At 41.5% G+C, this 17,782-nt stretch overlaps 1 protein-coding gene across 1 annotated transcript in view; it reads left to right on the top strand.

Annotated features, from left to right (window-relative positions):
• TMEM245 (transmembrane protein 245) overlaps nucleotides 1-17,782 on the top strand; it is a 130,780-nt gene that overhangs the window by 44,093 nt on the left and 68,905 nt on the right. The window contains exons 7-9 of the mRNA XM_024209262.3: nucleotides 1,287-1,310; nucleotides 13,216-13,320; nucleotides 14,255-14,337. Of these exons, the coding sequence (XP_024065030.1) occupies nucleotides 1,287-1,310; nucleotides 13,216-13,320; nucleotides 14,255-14,337 (212 nt within the window). The remainder of the gene's footprint in view (nucleotides 1-1,286; nucleotides 1,311-13,215; nucleotides 13,321-14,254; nucleotides 14,338-17,782) is intronic.

Raw genomic sequence — 17,782 nt, 5'->3', positions numbered from 1 at the left:
CTTTCATTGTCCACACTTGGGGTTTGCGTTGATGTATTTGCAACTTGTCACCAATAGCTGAAATTGAAGTAAAATCTCATTGAAGAGTAGGCCTTAGAATGGGTCTCTCTGAGTAGTTTGGGTGAGAATTAGAGAGCGAGTAATATTTCTCTCAGTACAAAAGTAGATGGTTGCTTGTCAGAGAAGGGCTTAGCACCTGAACTTCTTATATGATCTGACTGCAGACAAGCACGTGTAAATAAGTGTTGGTTCCATGACCTCTTGGTCTGTACATCATGCATATAAATATATGCATGTATTTTATATTCCTTTTCATACTGATTCTCATTGGGTGTGAATGCAGTAATACTAATAGGATAATAAAATTCATGTGTATCACAATAGGTACCATAAAATACACTTTGCATATATTTGAAACTATATCTTTGGTCAAAGTTGGAACCTCATTGCAATAAACTAGTGGATGAGATGCTGATTCTGGATATCACAATAATATCACGCTGTTTTTAGAAAAGAACTTTCACAAGTGTTGCACTGATTTGTAAAATTTTGGCTTGCTACTGTTAATCTGTAACTATTCATTTATAGCTGATTTATAGCTGGCTTATTGCTGTTAAGTTATGCTAGAAAAATGATGGTGAAGCTTATATTCATTCACTGTAAAATATTACGCATATTTAGGCGTGAAAGGATTAGATTATTGGAAAATGTCGGTAAATATTGATTTCACCATATATAAGCCAACAAATATTTCCATAGATAATAGTCAAAATTTCCGGTTAGGCAGGGTAAGAAAAATGTTGCTTGAACTTATTAGTTATTGATTTAAGGATATTTACTTTGTATATTGTGACATGTAATGTTGACAGTTTGCGTTTTAATGGTTATAAAGCTTTAGCTTTTTGAATCTCAATGTCTGCTGTCATTAAATATTTACTGTTTTACCTCCCCATAGTTTCCCACAACTATGAAATTGTAAAAAGATAAAAATAGGAAAAAAGCTTTAAAATATTGATATCTGTTGAAATTTATATATATATAAAAAATTGAATTTTTGCCATGCCTATGCATTTTCCTGGTAAATCCTAGATTATTGTATTATAGATTTCACTATTTATTTCCTACTGTAGTTTACCTTTGGGTCTGGAATTATTTAATTTTCATTCTGTGGATGACTGTCTGCCTTCATTTCTATTCACACTATTACTGCATTCTTCAATAATTTTCCACTGTCGTCTTGTCTTTTTTTCTCTCCTCTGTCTCCCTTCCCTCTCCTCCCCCACAAGCTGTGGCACTGGCTTAATAAGAAGGTAAATAAAGAGACTGTGATTCCAACTAAAGGATTGTTTCCTTTTTGCAGCATGAATGCTTTTAATATGTCTTGCTCTTTAGTTCTCTCTCCCAATTGTCGTCTCTCCCCCCCCACCCCACCCCCCGTCTAAGCTACTGGAGGTCATATAACACCATCTGATCTATATATTTTTTTTAAATAAAATGAATGCATTTAGTTAAATGTCTTGTACAGCAGGATAGTGCATTAGCCTTTCTCCTTTGTGGACTTGGGTTCAAATAATTTTAAGATTTAAGAAAAATTTGATCTCTGACTAACAAAGCCAATACATAATTTGACTTGGTAGGAATTTTCTGTTCAGAGGAATTTAAGGGTGTTGAAGGTCAGGACTAGGGTAAGTTTACAAAGATGTGAGTGGAAGCTTCTGTAGCTCTTGTATTATGAGTGGCTCTAGTCAGTGCTATTAGGCTTTTGCCTTCAAAAGCACCAACTTAATCCACACATTCTTTTTCTTAAGGGAAATATAAAACACCAAATTACTCCATATTGAATCATTACTAAAGGAGATGAGGAGCACCCAAAGCAGCAACAGGTGGAATGTCCAAAACTGCTACTGTAGTTTTAAAAGAAAATAATTTCCCCTCTATGAAGTTCATAGAAAAAAAATAGCCATGTAATGCATATGACACACAATTTCATCCTTAACTCACCCTGTGTTGCTGAGGTACTTCAACTCATTTACTTCAGTTCTAAACAGGATTAAGCTACTACACTCCTACAAATTGCAACGTTCATTGTCTATACTAGGAATTTACATTAGTGCATCCACAGTGGCTGGAATCTGGGCGAATCCCCATTTTAGACAAAGCCTTAGACTCTGGTAGAGCATACCAACTCCACAGGAGCAGTAAGAGAGCTGGAGAGGGCTGCCAGTGGAACTTGTATGAAAATCAAGGTGGGAGATCTTGCATCAAAAGTTTTAAAATACAAATCTCAAACATAAAATTCCCCAACAGAAAAGCATTAAGATAGACTAATGGTTGTAGATACATGTTGATTTAAATATTCAAACACAGTGTATGAAGGGCAGTAAGTTAAAAGGTTGTATCTTAAAAAAAAAAAAAAAAAAAAATAAAACCATAATAACTGGAAATCAGCTAAACTTCTAGCACCAACCTCTATCCTCATTTATCTCAGTACTGGTGAGAGAGTCCAACTAGCTGTCACTGCATAGAAACTGTGTTTACTGTTGCCTGTACAAAGTATAGTAGTATAGTCTCTTTGATCAGTCACATAACCTACAGCTGCCCTTGTAGACTATAGTAGGTACCTGGAATATGATGGCTCTGGCCCGTGATGGGGGTGGGGGGGTGGGGGGGGGAAGAGGGGTGAAAGGGATAGAGTTGTATATCCAGTCCAAAGTGGAGCTGTGGATGGAGGAGGAGATATAAAGGTATTTTTTGAACAATTTGGGTAACAAACAGTAAAATTGAGATTATAGTTGGGGGGTCTTCTATGGAAAATATGTGGAGAATAATGCATGAGATGTTGTGCTCATTTTTAGCCTGAAACATGAGGACTGTAGAGTTTCATCTCCAGCACCCAATTAGTGAATGACTTCCCTATGCAGAGGTTTCCTGGAGTGTGTGTGTGAGGTGGGGGGGGGCAAGGAAGCTTTGTGTGGCTTGTTATTGAAAGATGGATGGGGGAGAGCAGTTTGACCATCTTCTGACCTTTTGACATTTAGACTGTTTTAACTTCATCCTCCATCTCCTGATGTTGAAAGGATTGTGTCTGTACTACAATGTGCAAGTGTTTTTAAATTATAAATATGTATGTGCAACCATAAGTTGTCTTGAAGAATTTTTTTGTTTGGGAATGATGTTACATGTCTGCAATATACCCATACACTGCACTGAGCTAGTAAGGAATTTTGGTCTTAACTGTACATTTTCTTGATTCTGTGGTTTTAGACTCTTAATGTTTGAACATATGTTTTATGTGGGTAGGTTTACCCTACTTTTGCCACTAACATGGCTATTAAAATACTTTTTAAAAAAACAATAAAATATAATTAAAAAAAATGTAGACCCATCATGTGCAGACTAACTTTTAAAAAAATTGAGGTTTTTTTATTTACTTGAAAAAAGTACTTGAAACTACTCACCTTTCATTTCTTGCACCTACATAGATATTTTGAAAATGTATATCAAAATATTTTTATTTTGTAATATGTTAAGACTCCTGTGTATGCTCAGCAAATCATACATTTGTACAACTTAACTATAAAATCCAAAACCAGACTGTAAATTCTGACAGGCTCTTAACTTTATCAAATCTACAATTCATAAAATGCTAAGAAAGGGGGAAGATTAAAGCACAAAAGATTGGACTGCAGTTGTAAAGGCTGCTTTCCTTTTATAACTTTTACCTTTTTCTTCTTCCTCTCAAGGAAAGTACTTAAGAGAATACTAAAATAGGCTTCTCTCTGTGCAATGTGAAACTAAAAATATGACCCATGGAGGCAGGGCAGGGTTTGAAATGGTTATTGGTAACTCTGGTTATTAGGACAGGAGGATAAGAGCAAAGTTTTTACATAAGAGCTCTCTGTCAGGGACTGTTTTTAAACTGGGACTTTAGTGAGTAAGAATCACACAACTTAATATTACTTACTGAGCCCAAGGCATAGAAGAGATTCCAGTGGGTTAGCAAGACTTGCTCTGTATGGCATTGTTTACAGCGTGAATCTTAAAAAAAAAATACCTTTCATTTTTGCTAAAACCAGTGTCTCTGCGCCAGTCATAGCAACCTTGGGAGCCTACCTAATGTAGACCGCTCTCCAGCTTGTTTAACCTGGCTACTCATCTGCACTTTTTCACCATGAACCTGACACATCTGAGTAACTGACTTCACTGGAGCTAAATGATCCCTTTTAACAGTCCTAAAATAAATGAAGATGAAATCCTTACCAGAGAATATCAGAGTTGATTTATTACTTTATTTTTTTGGGGGGGGGGAATTAAAATAGATACTGAGACATCTGTGACTGCATAAAAGAAGTAAGACACTCATACTGTTTGTATTTTACCACAGACAAATATATATTCAGAGATTTGTCAATATATACACTTTGCATGTATAATATATAGTTTAGTATGTAAAAATATATTGGAAAATGAGCACTCAGATACACGTAGGTATTCTTTGAAGATGAGTTGACTTGATTTAAATGTTTATTTGTGAATAATGTACAGTGCAGTATAAAATATAGAGGGCATAATCACTCTCCCAATTCCAATAAATCTAGATAGGAGTCGCTTTGAAAAGACCTAGTTCCTAGTACAAACCGTAGATTTAAAAAGCCACATTCATTTAAAATGTTCATCCCAGTTACTTCTTCCAAATAAATTTCACCCAGTGAACTCATGAATGTGTGTACTTTGACCCTGCTTTAGTTTTGAGGCATAATTTCAATTGTTTGTAATTTGCTTTATTTTTGAAATGTAAAGATAAGTTTTTATACCCTTTCTTTCAAAACCCTGACATTTTAAGATAGTTTTCATTTTCTGCATATCAGAAATCCATATTTTTAATTTTTTTTAAATGAGTGAATGACCTTCTGTAGCTTAGGAGCCTGGTTTCTTTCTACTCCTTGACTGCCTTAGATGTCATGGCAACATTTGCTTGTAGCTATTGACTAACAATTAAATTAGAAGCTAAAACTTTAAAATAGTGGAATAGCTGCTGACTAATGTTCAGAAAGTGTGTGTGTGTGTGTGTGTGTGTGTGTGTGTGTGTGTGTGTGTTCTGTGCATGCATGTATTTAGCGGTAGGGCATAGAAAGGAAAGTCTATAAGAATGACCGAGAGAAATATGGACCAGATTCAGTGGTAAGTTTCAACTGGTGTAATTTATACTTATTTTTCCCACTGCCTCAGCATGTAAATTGAACCAACAGTGAGACTGAGTTTTTGTGTTTGTTTTGTTTTTTAAATGGGAGATTAGAGTCAAGCATGTATGGGAGCTGCTGGATGCTCAGCATTTTTGAAAAACAGGCCACTTTTATTAGGTGACTAAATATGTATTTAGCAGCCATGTTTTCCATCCAGGTTTTGAAAGTCTTTGACTCTCTTAATCTCTCACTTATTTACAGTGAAGAAACCAACAGCCCCTTTTTCATTATTTGAATTTGGCCTACTGACAATAAACTAGTCTAAGCTAGTGTTGAGCAGCCAGATGAAGGGGGTACAGCAAGAGTTAAGAGGAGGCTGTAAGTGAATTAATAATATGGAGAGCATGCTTTCAATTATACCTTATTACACCCTTCTGTTCTTCCCTTTTCAGCTTTCCCTGATGGCCTAACTGCAAGTAGCATAATATTAGATGCTTAGAACTTGTCTACAGTAAGGACACTGATGGTACTATCGGTTCAAGGGCTCCAGTGGGAGACCTACCTTCTAAGACTCTAGAGGCTTCCAGATCAAACCAACAGTTTACACAGTTGTAAAACAACAAAAGCCTCTAGATTTGTCTATGATGAGACACTTGTTGCTATCAGTGGTGCTGTTGGATCAGAGCTGGCATTGGTGGAAATCTCTCATACAGTTCCCTAATGTAGATTATGGCCATAAATTCAGTAGCCAGTGGGACAGATTCAAAGGTGATATGTAAGCTTATGTGTTAAGTGGATGTATATTTTTCACAAACTGAATCTAAGTTTAGCGTACTAGTGGAGGATAATTGAAATAAGAGAGAAATTAGTTTAGACTTTCTTAGATTCACTTAAACTTGTCTCTGAATTTGGACCTGTGAGTAGAAGCCACAGCTTTTTTTAAACTGAGAAAGAAATAGCAAGGAAAGTTACATAAGTTAAAGTGAACATTTAACTTATTTATAACACAGTATTTTTAAGGTACTGTATCCTTTTTATTCTTAGAGTGCTTCCTCGTGTCCATTCCATATTAGGTGTGTGTGCTTGCCACATGCACCGGTGCTGGAAGTTTTTCCCTCAGCAGTATCTGTAAGGGACCAGCTCTGGTGCCCCCTGGAGCAGCGTGCACATACCATGCTGTAAGGGGTGCCGCCAGCTCTCACCCTCAGTTCCTTCTTGCCGCCAGTGACGGTGCCTGAATATCTGCTGCTTCCGCTAGTGTCGTCTCGAACTCTGTAGAACTTGTAGTATAGTTGTTGACAGTTACCCTTGGTAGGAGTTTTTAAAGTTCTTGTAGTCCCGAACAGGACTCAGCTGGGGGATGGGGCATGCCCCGGTCCCTAGGCTTTAAGCCCTGTGATCGCTGCAAATGGCCTATGCCCATCAGCGATCCACCTACCAGCTGCCTTAGGCTCTTAGGCAAAGGGCACATAAGCAATGTGTCGTATCTGCAAGTTCTTCAAACCTAGGACAAAGAAGGAGCGTGATATCCATCTAAAAGTGCTCCTAATTGAGTCGGCACTCACTCCGGCACCAGAGCAGTGGCCTGACTCTGCACCGACTACCGTGGCCTCCATCCCATACTTGGCCTATGACCGCAGATAGCGGTGCAGGCCTTAGCCAGCTTCAGGTGCCGTCTTTGAGCAGCTCAAGAGATCCTGATGCTCCCAGTGCTGCCCACACGGGCTCTCGTGGTACCCCAGACTTGGGGAAAACACACATTGGGACCTATGCGTGTATCCCTACCTCAGCAGCACTGTTCCCCATCGAGAGGGGGGTCCCGCTGTTGCTTGCCTGCCTGAAGCTGTCACACCTTAGGACTAGAGAGGCAGGCTCAGCGGAGCCCTCTTCGGTCCCCGCACCAGGGGCACTGATCAAGGGACTCGAGGCATACCTCGCTGGTAGATTGGCGCAGCCTCTGAGGCACGTGCCACCTGGCAAGATTTCGGGGACCGGCCCTGACCGTCTGCAAGGGCCCAGTAGCGATCCCGGGACTGATCGGGGATCCGAGACCACCAGGCCCTTATCGCCCATCTCCAAGAAGGAGATTGCTGTACTCAGGAAGAACTTCCCAGCAACTGGCCAGTAGTAGCTCCTGGTCCCATTTGTTGTACCGGTCGAGTAGTGTGAGGCATGGATCACCATGTGTCCAATGCAGATCCGCTGAACGCCGTCGGTCCCTGAGACCCCAAACAAGATGGCCCGGCTTGCTCTGACATGTCGGCTTTGGGATGCAGCGACTGGCACCGGTCAGATAAGAGACACCGCTCTGTCCAATCCTGGTCGCCAGGTACCGACCGCTCTGCTTATAGCTCCAGCATGGAGCGAGGTTCCCTGACTGCAGGACAAGCCCCAGGACTTGCAGTGCCACCTACATCATCCACACCAAAACCTGTCCCATGGCCCCAAGTGCAGTGACTGGCGCCATGGTACCCGTAGGAGTTCTCCCAACCTTCCCAGGCTGCTCAGTTGGTCTCAGAGAGGGCAGCGGCCTCAGTATCCCATCCCCCTCTGGTGCTCGAGGCTTCTGGGGGTAAGACCCCACAGTCCAGGAGGACCCAGGGGAGCAAGATGCTGGACCACCAATGAACATGGAGGTTCCCGCAGCACCAGCATCGTCCTCGTTGTTGCCAGACTAGGCTATCACAGGGCCCCCTCACCCAGTTCCTCAAGATAATGCCAAAGTGCACCAGGGTCGTTTGAAGAGGGTCGCTTCCAGCCTGGGGTTTCAGGCAGAGGAATTGGAAGAGCCCTCGGATTCCGTTTGATGTCCTCTGCTGCTCGGCCCCTGCAAGGTGGCTCTTCCCCTTCATGAAGGGGTTTTTAAAATCACTAATGCCCTGTGACAGACCCCCTGTTCCCTGGCCCCTATCTCTGAGGGCTGAACGCAAGTACTTTGTGCCAATCAAAGGACATGAGTACTTATACTCCCACCCACCCCCCAGTTCCCTTGTGGTCAAGGCAGTTAACCACAAGGAGAGGCAAGGACAACCTGGGGCCACCCCCAAAAAATAAAGACTGGAGGAGGCTGTATCTCTTTGGATGTAACGTTTATTCGTCCTTCAGCTGAGAGTGGCCAACCACCAAGACCTCCTTGGCCGATATGACTTCAATATGTGGCAAGCCATGGCCAAGTTCAAAGGGTTGCTCCCTGAGGGCCTCCAAGACGGAGTTCTGAGCGATCCTCGATGAGAGAATGACTGCGGCCAGGGTGGCCCTCCAGGCCACGTCAGATGCTGCTGATGTAGCTGCCCACACCATGGCTTCCGCTATCTCCATGCTTGGACAGCTATAATTTCGGACCCCTGGGTCCACACAGTGGAGCAGGGTTATATCCTCCAGTTCCTTTCTATCCCCACTTCCCACCCTCCTTCCACATCCCTCTTCAGGGACCCTTCTCACAAGAGTCTCCTTGCACAGGAGGTAAAGGGGTTACTACAGTTGGGTATGGTGGAAGAAGTTCCTCTCAAGTACAGGAACAAGGGATTCTGTTCCCGGTACTTTTTAATCCCAAAGGCAGTCTATGGTTCATCCTGGACCTGCGACACCTCAACAAGTACGTGAAGAAGCTAAAGTTCCGCATGGTCTCCCTGGCTTCTATCATCCCCTCCCTGGATCCGGGAGACTGGTATGCCGCTCTCGACTTGAAGGATGCATACTTCCACATAGCGCTCTTTCAAGGATACAGACACTTGCTCCGGTTTATGGTAGGGCCCCACCACTACCAGTTTGCAGTCCTCCCGTTTGGCCTGGCGACAGCACCAAGTGTGTTTACCAAGTGCATGTCCGTGGTAGCGGTTTACCTCAGGTGCTGGGGTATCCAGATCTACCCGTACCTCGACGACTGGCTGGTCAAGGGCAGCTTTAGGTCTCAAATCCAAAGGTATTTTGCAGTGCTTCAAGCCACGTGTCGCTCCCTGGGCCTCCTGGTAAATGCCAAAGTCAACATTAGTGCCAGTGCAAAGGATAGTTAATCGGAGCAGTCCTTGACTCGACCTGCGCAAGAGCGATCCTGCCACTAGAAAGGTTTTGGGCCTTGACAGACCTCATCACGGAGGTGTCCCCGTTCCCTCTGACTACAGCCAGGGTCTGCCTGCGCCTGCTGGGCCACATGGCAGCCTGCACATACATTATCCGCCATGCCAGGCTCCGGGTGCGGTCCCTGCAGGAATGGCTGATGGCCTATTCCCAGTCCAGGGATCACCTGGAAAACATTCTGACTATCCCCCCAACAATACTCACCTCGTTGTGATGGTGAACCAATCGCGAGAAGGTCCTAGAGGGAGTTCCATTCGACATCACCCACCTCACTCCATCAAGTTGGTGTCGGACGCCTCGGCTGGGGTACACACATTGGAGATCTCCAGACCCAGGATATGTGGTCCCCAGAGGAGATGATGCTCCACATAAATGTCAAAGAACTCAAAGTGGTCCAATTGGTGTGCGGCATCTTCCTACCTCACCTGTCGGGCAAAGTGGTGAGAGTCCTGACGGACAACACAGCTTCAATGTTCTACATCAACAGGCAAGGGGGAGCACGCTTGTTGGCTCTCTGCCAAGAGGCACTCCGTATCTGGAGCTTTTGCCTTGAACACAAGATCCTCCTGGAAGCTTGTTGCCTCCCTGGCATCAAGAACACGCTAGCGGATCACCTCAGTAGGGCTTTCTCCTCTCACCACGAGTGGTTGCTCCACCGGGACATAGCCTACATGGTCTTCCAGAGGTGGGGAACTCCCCAAGTGGAACTGTTGGCCACCAAGCAAAACAGAAAATGTCATCGGTTTTGCTCTCAGCAAGGACTCCCTCTCTGATGCCTTCCTCCTGTCATGGTCAGGGGGCCTGATGTACACGTTTCCCCTGGGGGGGGTGTGTGTGTGTGTGTGTGTGTGTGTGAGATCTCGCTTCAGCATGGCCTTGCCAGCACTGGTTCGGTACGCTCATGAACCTGTCAGCGGCACTTCCCTGGCCCCTGCCCAACCAGTTGGCTCTTACACCCCAACCTTGTGTCTTTCTACTTCTCAGTGTGGATGCTGTGTGGCTGAACACGGAGGAGCAAACCTGTTTGGAGGAGGTCCAACAGCTTCTTCTGGGAAGTAGGAAGCCCTCAACTAGACTGACTTACCTGGCCAAGTGGACAAGGTTTTCCTGCTGGGCATCCGAGTGTGACATGTCTCCTCGTGTTCTTCCATACAGGCTGTCCCAGACTATCTGCTTCATTTGAGGAACCAGGGCCTGTCACACTCTTCCATTAGAGTGCATCTCGTGGCCATCTCCACTTTTTACCTGCCGATCCAAGGACAGACGGTGTTTTGCCATGACATAATAGTCAGATTATTGAGAGAGCTCGAGAGACTCTTCCCGCAGGTACAGACTCCGGTCCTGCAATGGGATGTTAACTTGGTCCTCTCTAGGCTTATGGGCCCCTTTTGAGCCGCTGTGTTCCTGCTCCCTTTTCCACCTGTCATGGAAAGTCGTGTTCCTGGTGGCAGTGACGTCGGTGAAACGAGTCTCTGAAATTAAAGCCTTCACCTCCGAACTGCTGTACACCGTCTTCTACCAAGACAAGCTTCAGCTACAGCCCTACCCGGCTGTCCACCTTCCATATAAGCCAGGACATCTTTCTCCCGGTGTTCTGTCCCAAACCGCACAAGATCAGTGAAGAGAGGCATCTTCACACGCTGGACATCCAAAGGGCTTTGGCTGTTTACTCAGCACATACGAAGCCTTTCCATAAACAAATTCAGCTCTTCATTGCTACAGTGGATAGGATGAAGGGCCTGCCAGTGTCCTCGCAAAGGATTTCCAATTGGATTACCTCCATGCATAAAGACCTGTTATGACCTGGCGGGGGTTCCGCAGCCGCCAGCTGTTAGAACCCACTCGACTAGGGCTCAGGTGTCTTCGGCCTTCCTGGTGCACAGCCCTATCCAGGACATCTGTAGAGCCGCAACAAGGTCCATATGTTCACTGCTCATTATGCCATCACTCAGCAGGCTAGGGACAACGCTGGGTTCAGCAGAGCTGTGTTGCAATCTACAGATCTTGAACTCCTACCCACCTCCAGGGGTACTGCTTTGGAGTCACCTAATATGGAATGGACATGAGCAAGCACTCTAAGATAAGATAGTTACCTTTTCTGTAACTGGTGTTTTTCGAGATGTGTTGCTCATGTCTGTTTCATGACCCGCCGTCCTTCCCCAGTTGGAGGTTCCAGTAAGAAGGAACTGAGGGTGCAGGGAGCCGGCGGTGCCCCTTATACCATGGTATGTGCGCGCCGCTCCAGGGGCAACAGAGCCAGTCCCCTATGGATACTGCTGAGGGCAAAACTTATGGCATTGGTGCACACCCCTAATATGGAATGGTCATGAGTAACACATCTCAAAGAACACCAGTTGCGGAGAAGGTAACTGTCTTTTTTTTTTTCCTGTCGCTGTGTCATCAAAATCCCTAAATGTATGAACATTGAAAGGGCAAAATTGAAACAGGATTTTCTGTAGTTTCCTAGATAGTAAATAGTTGGAAGTTCAGATAACTGTCCTGCAGGCAGTTGACTTCACCACTATTACTGATGAGAGAACTTGAGTGATTGCTGAAGTGTTTCAGGGTATGGTGGCAAACACTGAACATTTCCATGTTCTCTCTAAGATTTTTGCTGGGTATTGCAGGTTCTTTGAGATTCTATTTGGCAGAACATAGTATAATGCAGGAACTTGCAGAACTCAACAATTACTTCTCTAAAGTGAGTGTCACACTGTATTCTGAATGGTTGCTTTGAAATGCTGACTATCTACCTTGTGACAGTGTGTGTTAAACAAGATGTTAATTGTAGTGGAGTCTGAGGGTAAAATCATTCATGTATATTAGGTGTTCAGATGCCCCAGTGATGTTCCAGATATAATTAGAGATTTAAAAACTGTAACAAGTAATGGATCAATAAACCAACTTCATATGCAGGGATAGGGATCAGTAATAGAGAAAGAGCTCCTATTAAACTTTTGACATTACATGACACCGAGGAAAAGAATAGTAACTAAAATTATCAGCACAGCCACTAAACGTATAGCCATTTCTCATTAGGAAATATTGAACCTTCTGCATATTGCCTTTGAACTCAGTTTTGTTTTAAAGTAAAATTTTAGAGCACAGCTAGATTTCCCCTGCTAGTTTTTTTTACTCGAGTGCTTTTTCTGACTTTTGAGCTACAAAAGCTGGAAAAAATAGATTTGCCCACAATGAGGTTGTGAGATCTTTATTTAATCAGGCCCCTTTAATATTAGATTAAGTGCAGTTTACTCTTTTCTAGAGTGCTCTCCACACAGCCATGTAGTTAAGATTTTTCCCTTGTGAATGACACCAACAAAACTTCATGAACCTGAAGTGGTGTGATTACTGGTTAGTTGTGGCATGTGTGTTCAGGCCATCTGCACTGAATTCAGGTAAGGCTTGAGGTCTGCTAAGCAGCATTAAAAATCAGGCCACTTATGTAGATATCTCATTAGATGTTTAAGTGATTAACTTCAGCCATCTGAGTTTGCAAATTATGGTTGTATAATCCACACTGGTAACTTCCCAAGTTTTGTGCAGATGATAGTGACCATAAGTTTCTCTGTTGCTTGAAGACAAGAAATTAATCCAGAATGTAAGTTCAGAATTAAAATGAGTGCTTGCTAGCTTTGGGTCTGATAACAAAATAATGTTAAATTACTGATTGCTTTGCTGAGAGCTTACTATGTGATTCACATTATTGTTTAAATTTAATTTGCAAAATCACTTGCATTGTAACATTTTCCTTAGTTGTCATGCTAAACATTGCTTGTTAATTGTTCATATCTAAGCTTAGGTGTAAATAGTACTTGCTTAGGGTCTGATCTTGCAGTCTTTGTGTAAAGAAAACTCCTGTTGAAATCCAGAATTGTCAGACTGGGCCAGTATCACTTGAATAAAAAACATATTTTTTTTTTGGTCATGATTTGTTTTTCTTTTTTCTGCACAGATGATCGTGTGGTTGGAGAAAATGCTTGATAAAATAATTAGCATTTTCATAATATTTTTGCTAGTGATAGGAACCCTTCTGCTAGCCCTTCTCCTTACGGCAAAGGTACAGTGCACCAAGAATTATAATCAAAGTTGTTCTTTTAATCCCTTCTTTAAATGAAAATGTTTCTGATGTTTGTGCTCCACTATAAAGCAGAAATGCTTTTTAAAAATATTTAGTAATCAAATGTTCTTCAATCTATCCTGTTAATACTATGCATAGATGAAGAAAAAATATTTGTATATGCAAAGTGTTACCCTAGTAAATTGTGAAGTAGAATTGTGAGACATATGATAATTTTACAGTACTAGTACTAAAATTATTTTGCAACCTATTATAGCTGCTCAGTTTCAGTGAGTAAGGGAGAACACCTCAGATTCCTTAGCATCAGTGTTATGCCGGTGTAAATTACTGCAGTAGAATATTAATATTGTGAAACTATTTACCAGTTGTTTTATCGGAAGAATGATATTCAAATACATTGAAGATAGTTTTCAGCATAAATCTGTGGAAGTAAGGGAGAAGCATACATTTCTATATAAGAATGTCTGCATCTCACACTTGTAAATATTTGTGAGGTGTGTAGGTACACATGCCCATATGTAACTGTCAGTTTTGATCTCATGACACCACATTCTCAAGATCAGATTTTCTCAAACTGATTTTCACTATGCAGCTACTTTTTCTTCCCAATAGAGGTCACTCATTTAATGTGAACTTTTTTTTAACTCCTGGGGAATTCAGAGCCACTGCTCATGTGCAGAATTCATGTGCCCCGCAGAATTTTTTTTAAGGGAACCCCACTTTGGAAAAAGTGCTGAATATCTTTCTGCCTTGAAATATTTTAAGGGCCTGATTTTTCACAAGTTGAGCACCAGAAATCACCAATAACTCTTGAAAATTTAGATTTAAATATCTTGTTCTGTTAATTTAAGGTGGGTGCTAGTTTGTATTACATAACACTTCATATTCTTTCTTTTGTCTGTATTTAACTCAGGTACATCAAGAGAGCGTTCACTTGATTCAAGTCACAAGCAGCTTGATCAATGAGACTGTAGCCAATCACCCAGAGTGGGCAAAGTAAGAATGCTGAGATTAAGAGATTAGAGTAGATAAACAAGTTTCAGGGTGCTCTTATCTGCAGTTTTTATATTTTAAAAAAAGACTCCTGTGTGTTAAGAAATGAATGAATGAACGCTGCTGCTTCCCTTCCCACAAATCTGTGCTAAACTGCCTTCCAGGCCATCCCTTGGAGTAGTGATCTCTCCTGGAGCTGAAAGGGCAGATGGGAGCTGAGCCTAGTGGTTTAATTGTGGACCAGTGATGGCAGAGAGTTGTGTAACTTCCTTCCTGGTAGCTGTTTTGAAGGAGCTTGTCTCCCCAGACTGTAGTGTAGGAGGGCAAAGGGGCAGTAGCCACATAGTCTGGACCAGAAAATTAACTGGAAAGCTCCTTTACAGGATTGAGGGAATGACGGTAGAGCTAGCCCCTTTAAGGATAGGGTGTTGGCTGGAAAACTCTCTTGAGGGAATAGTAAGATTGCTCTTTTGTAATGGATTAGGAAAATAATTGGTCTGGAAAACTCCTTTTTGGGGGGAATTATAAGTGAGAATAAGTGGAAGAGGGTGGAGCATGTATCTACATGTAAATGAAAAGTATGCAAATGTGAGAGAGGTAGTGGGAAGATTGGAGGGAATCGTATGCGTGATAAGGAGAACAAATAGGAAGGGAAGGGAAACGAAGGGAAAATCAGTAGAGAGAGAGAGAGATGAAAAGGGGTAGTTAAGGGGAGAGGGAGGGAATCAATCCAATGTGTGAAGGGAGTGCTCACAGTGGATTGTGTGAATAGCAGAGGTAGAAAAGATCAATCTGAGGAGTGGTTTTCAGGTCGTATAGTTAGAGGTATTTTTCACCCTTGCTTTTATGCTGATTTAAACAAGAGAATGTTGGTTAGACTTTTTTTAATCCCCAATTTGTATAGACCAGTGATATTCAAAAAAGTGGCTCTTTAAATGTGTCTCCTGTGGCTCTTTGCAGCACATGATACTAAAACACTGTAATTTCAATTAGTAAAAGCATCCTGATTGGTTAATATGTTGTTAACCAGTTATAGTTGATAAAATCATTTTGCGGTGAGAATGTGTATAAAATTAAATTTTCCCCATCAAACTGTTTAAATATGAATATATAGTACTATAGTAAATGAAACTAATGTATTCACACTACCCAAAAGAGCCACAGTAATGTTGATCACTAATTTGGCTCCTGAACCACTGATGTCTAAGTATCACTCGTGTAGACCCTGCTGTCGTGCACTAAAGGTTCCCTAGTGCGCTTTAATGTAGTATTATTTAACATAGTATGTTAAAGTGCACCAGCAGGGTCTGCATAGACCAGTTAATTTGCAACACACAGCTGTATTTAGAAATCACACCCCTGTATAGCACATTACCCCATTTAGACAAACAAGCTCCTTGTTGGCAGCTATTGTGTGATTCAGCCCTTGCATTCTGCAAAGAAGGTAGAAATTAGGGCTCTCAACTGATTAAAAAATTTAATCGCGAGTAATCATGCGATTAAAAAATAATAGAGTACCATTTATTTAAATATTTTTGGATGTTTTCTACATTTTCAAATATATTGATTTCAATTACAACACAGAATACAAAGTGTACAGTGCTCACTTTATATTTATTTTTGATAAATGTTTGCACTGTAAAAACACAAAAGAAATAGTATTTTTCAATTCACCTAATATACAAGTACTGTAGTGCAATCTCTTTATCATGAACGTTGAACTTACAAATGTAGAATTATGTACAAAAAACCTGCATTCAAAAATAAATGTAAAATTTTAGAGCCTGCAAGTCCACTCAGTCCTACTTCTTGTTCAGCCAATCGCTCAGACAGACAAGATTGTTTACATTTGCAGGAGATAATGCTATCCGCTTTTTGTTTACAATGTCACCTGAAAATGAGAACAGGTGTTCTCATGGCGCTGTTGTAGCCAGTGTCGCAAGATATTTACGTGCCAGATGCGCTAAAGATTCATATGTCCTTTCATGCTTCAACCACCATTCCAGAGGACGTGCGTCCATGCTGATGACAGGTTCTGCTCGATAACAACAATCCAAAGCAGTGCAGACCGACACATGTTCATTTTCATCGTCTGAGTTAGATGCCACCAGCAGAAGGTTGATTTTCTTTTTTGGTGGTTCAGCTTCTGTAGTTACCACATCGGAGTGTTGCTCTTTTAAGACTTCTGAAAGCCTGCTCCACTCCTGGTCCCTCAGATTTTGGAAAGTACTTCACATTCTTAAACCTTGGGTCAAGTGCTGTAGCTATCTGTAGAAATCTCACATTGGTACCTTCTTTGTGTTTTGTCAGATCTGCAGGGAAAGTGTTCTTAAAAGGAACATGTGCTGGGTCATCATCCGAGACTGCTATAACATGAAATATATGGCCGAATGCAGGTAAAACAGAGCAGGGGACATACTATTCTCCCCCAAGGAGTTCAGTAAAAATTTAATTAACGCATTATTTTTTTTAACGAGCATCATCATCATGGAAGCATTTCCTCCGGAATGGTGGCCAAAGCATGAAGGGGCATATGAATGTTTAGCATATCTGGCACGTAAATACCTTGCAATGTCGGCTACAAAAGTGCCATGTGAATGCCTGTTCTCACTTTCTGGTGACATTGTAAATAAGAAGAGGGCAGCATTATATCCTGTAAATGTAAACAAACTTGTTTCTCTTAGCAATTGGCTGAACAAGAAGTAAGGACTGAGTGGACTTGTAGGCTCTAAAGTTTTATATTGTTTTGTTTTTAAGTGCAGTTATGTAACAAAAAAAATCTAATATTTGTAAGTTGCACTTTCACGACAAAGATTGCACTGCAGTACTTGTATGAGATGAATTGTAAAATACTTTTCTTTTGTTTATCATTTTTACAGTGCAAATATTTGTAATAAAAATAATACACACTTTGTATTGTATGCTGTATTGAAATTTATATATATGAAAATGTAGAAAAACATCCAAAATATTTGCCAAATTAAATTTATTATTCTATTATTTAACAGTGCGATTAAAACTGTATTAATTTTTGAGTTAATCGTGTGAGTTAACTGCAATTAATCAACAGCCCTAGTAGAAATGTGACAAAAATAAGACTAATAAAAACTGGCAGTTGTTGTGACCAACTAGATTACTCAAGGAATAAAAATGTTTGAAAAATAGTAGAATCACTAGTTTCAATCGGAGTACTTGTTTATCAGGATTTTTTTTTTGAGTAGAAGATCGCATTTTACGTGATTTCAAAGTTTAATACAAATAGATTGAAGCCTTGTCAAATTATCCAGCAGGCTCTTACCAAAAGACTTATCCTACTTGCTTTTAGAGCTTGAAGTGTACATAAGTTTCAAATTGGGCAAGAGAGAGACAGTTAAAATTTCTTGGAAGCTTCAGATATATGGGATTTTTGAGGGGTCAAACTCTGACTGACCGAAACATCACAGTTAAT

Source organism: Terrapene carolina, unplaced genomic scaffold (genome assembly GCF_002925995.2).
Source record: "Terrapene carolina triunguis isolate 2854851 unplaced genomic scaffold, T_m_triunguis-2.0 Scaffold183, whole genome shotgun sequence".
Lineage (NCBI taxonomy): Eukaryota > Metazoa > Chordata > Testudines > Emydidae > Terrapene > Terrapene triunguis.
The sequence above is the reverse complement of the archived record's forward strand: the minus strand, read 5'-3'. Positions and strand labels throughout refer to the sequence as shown.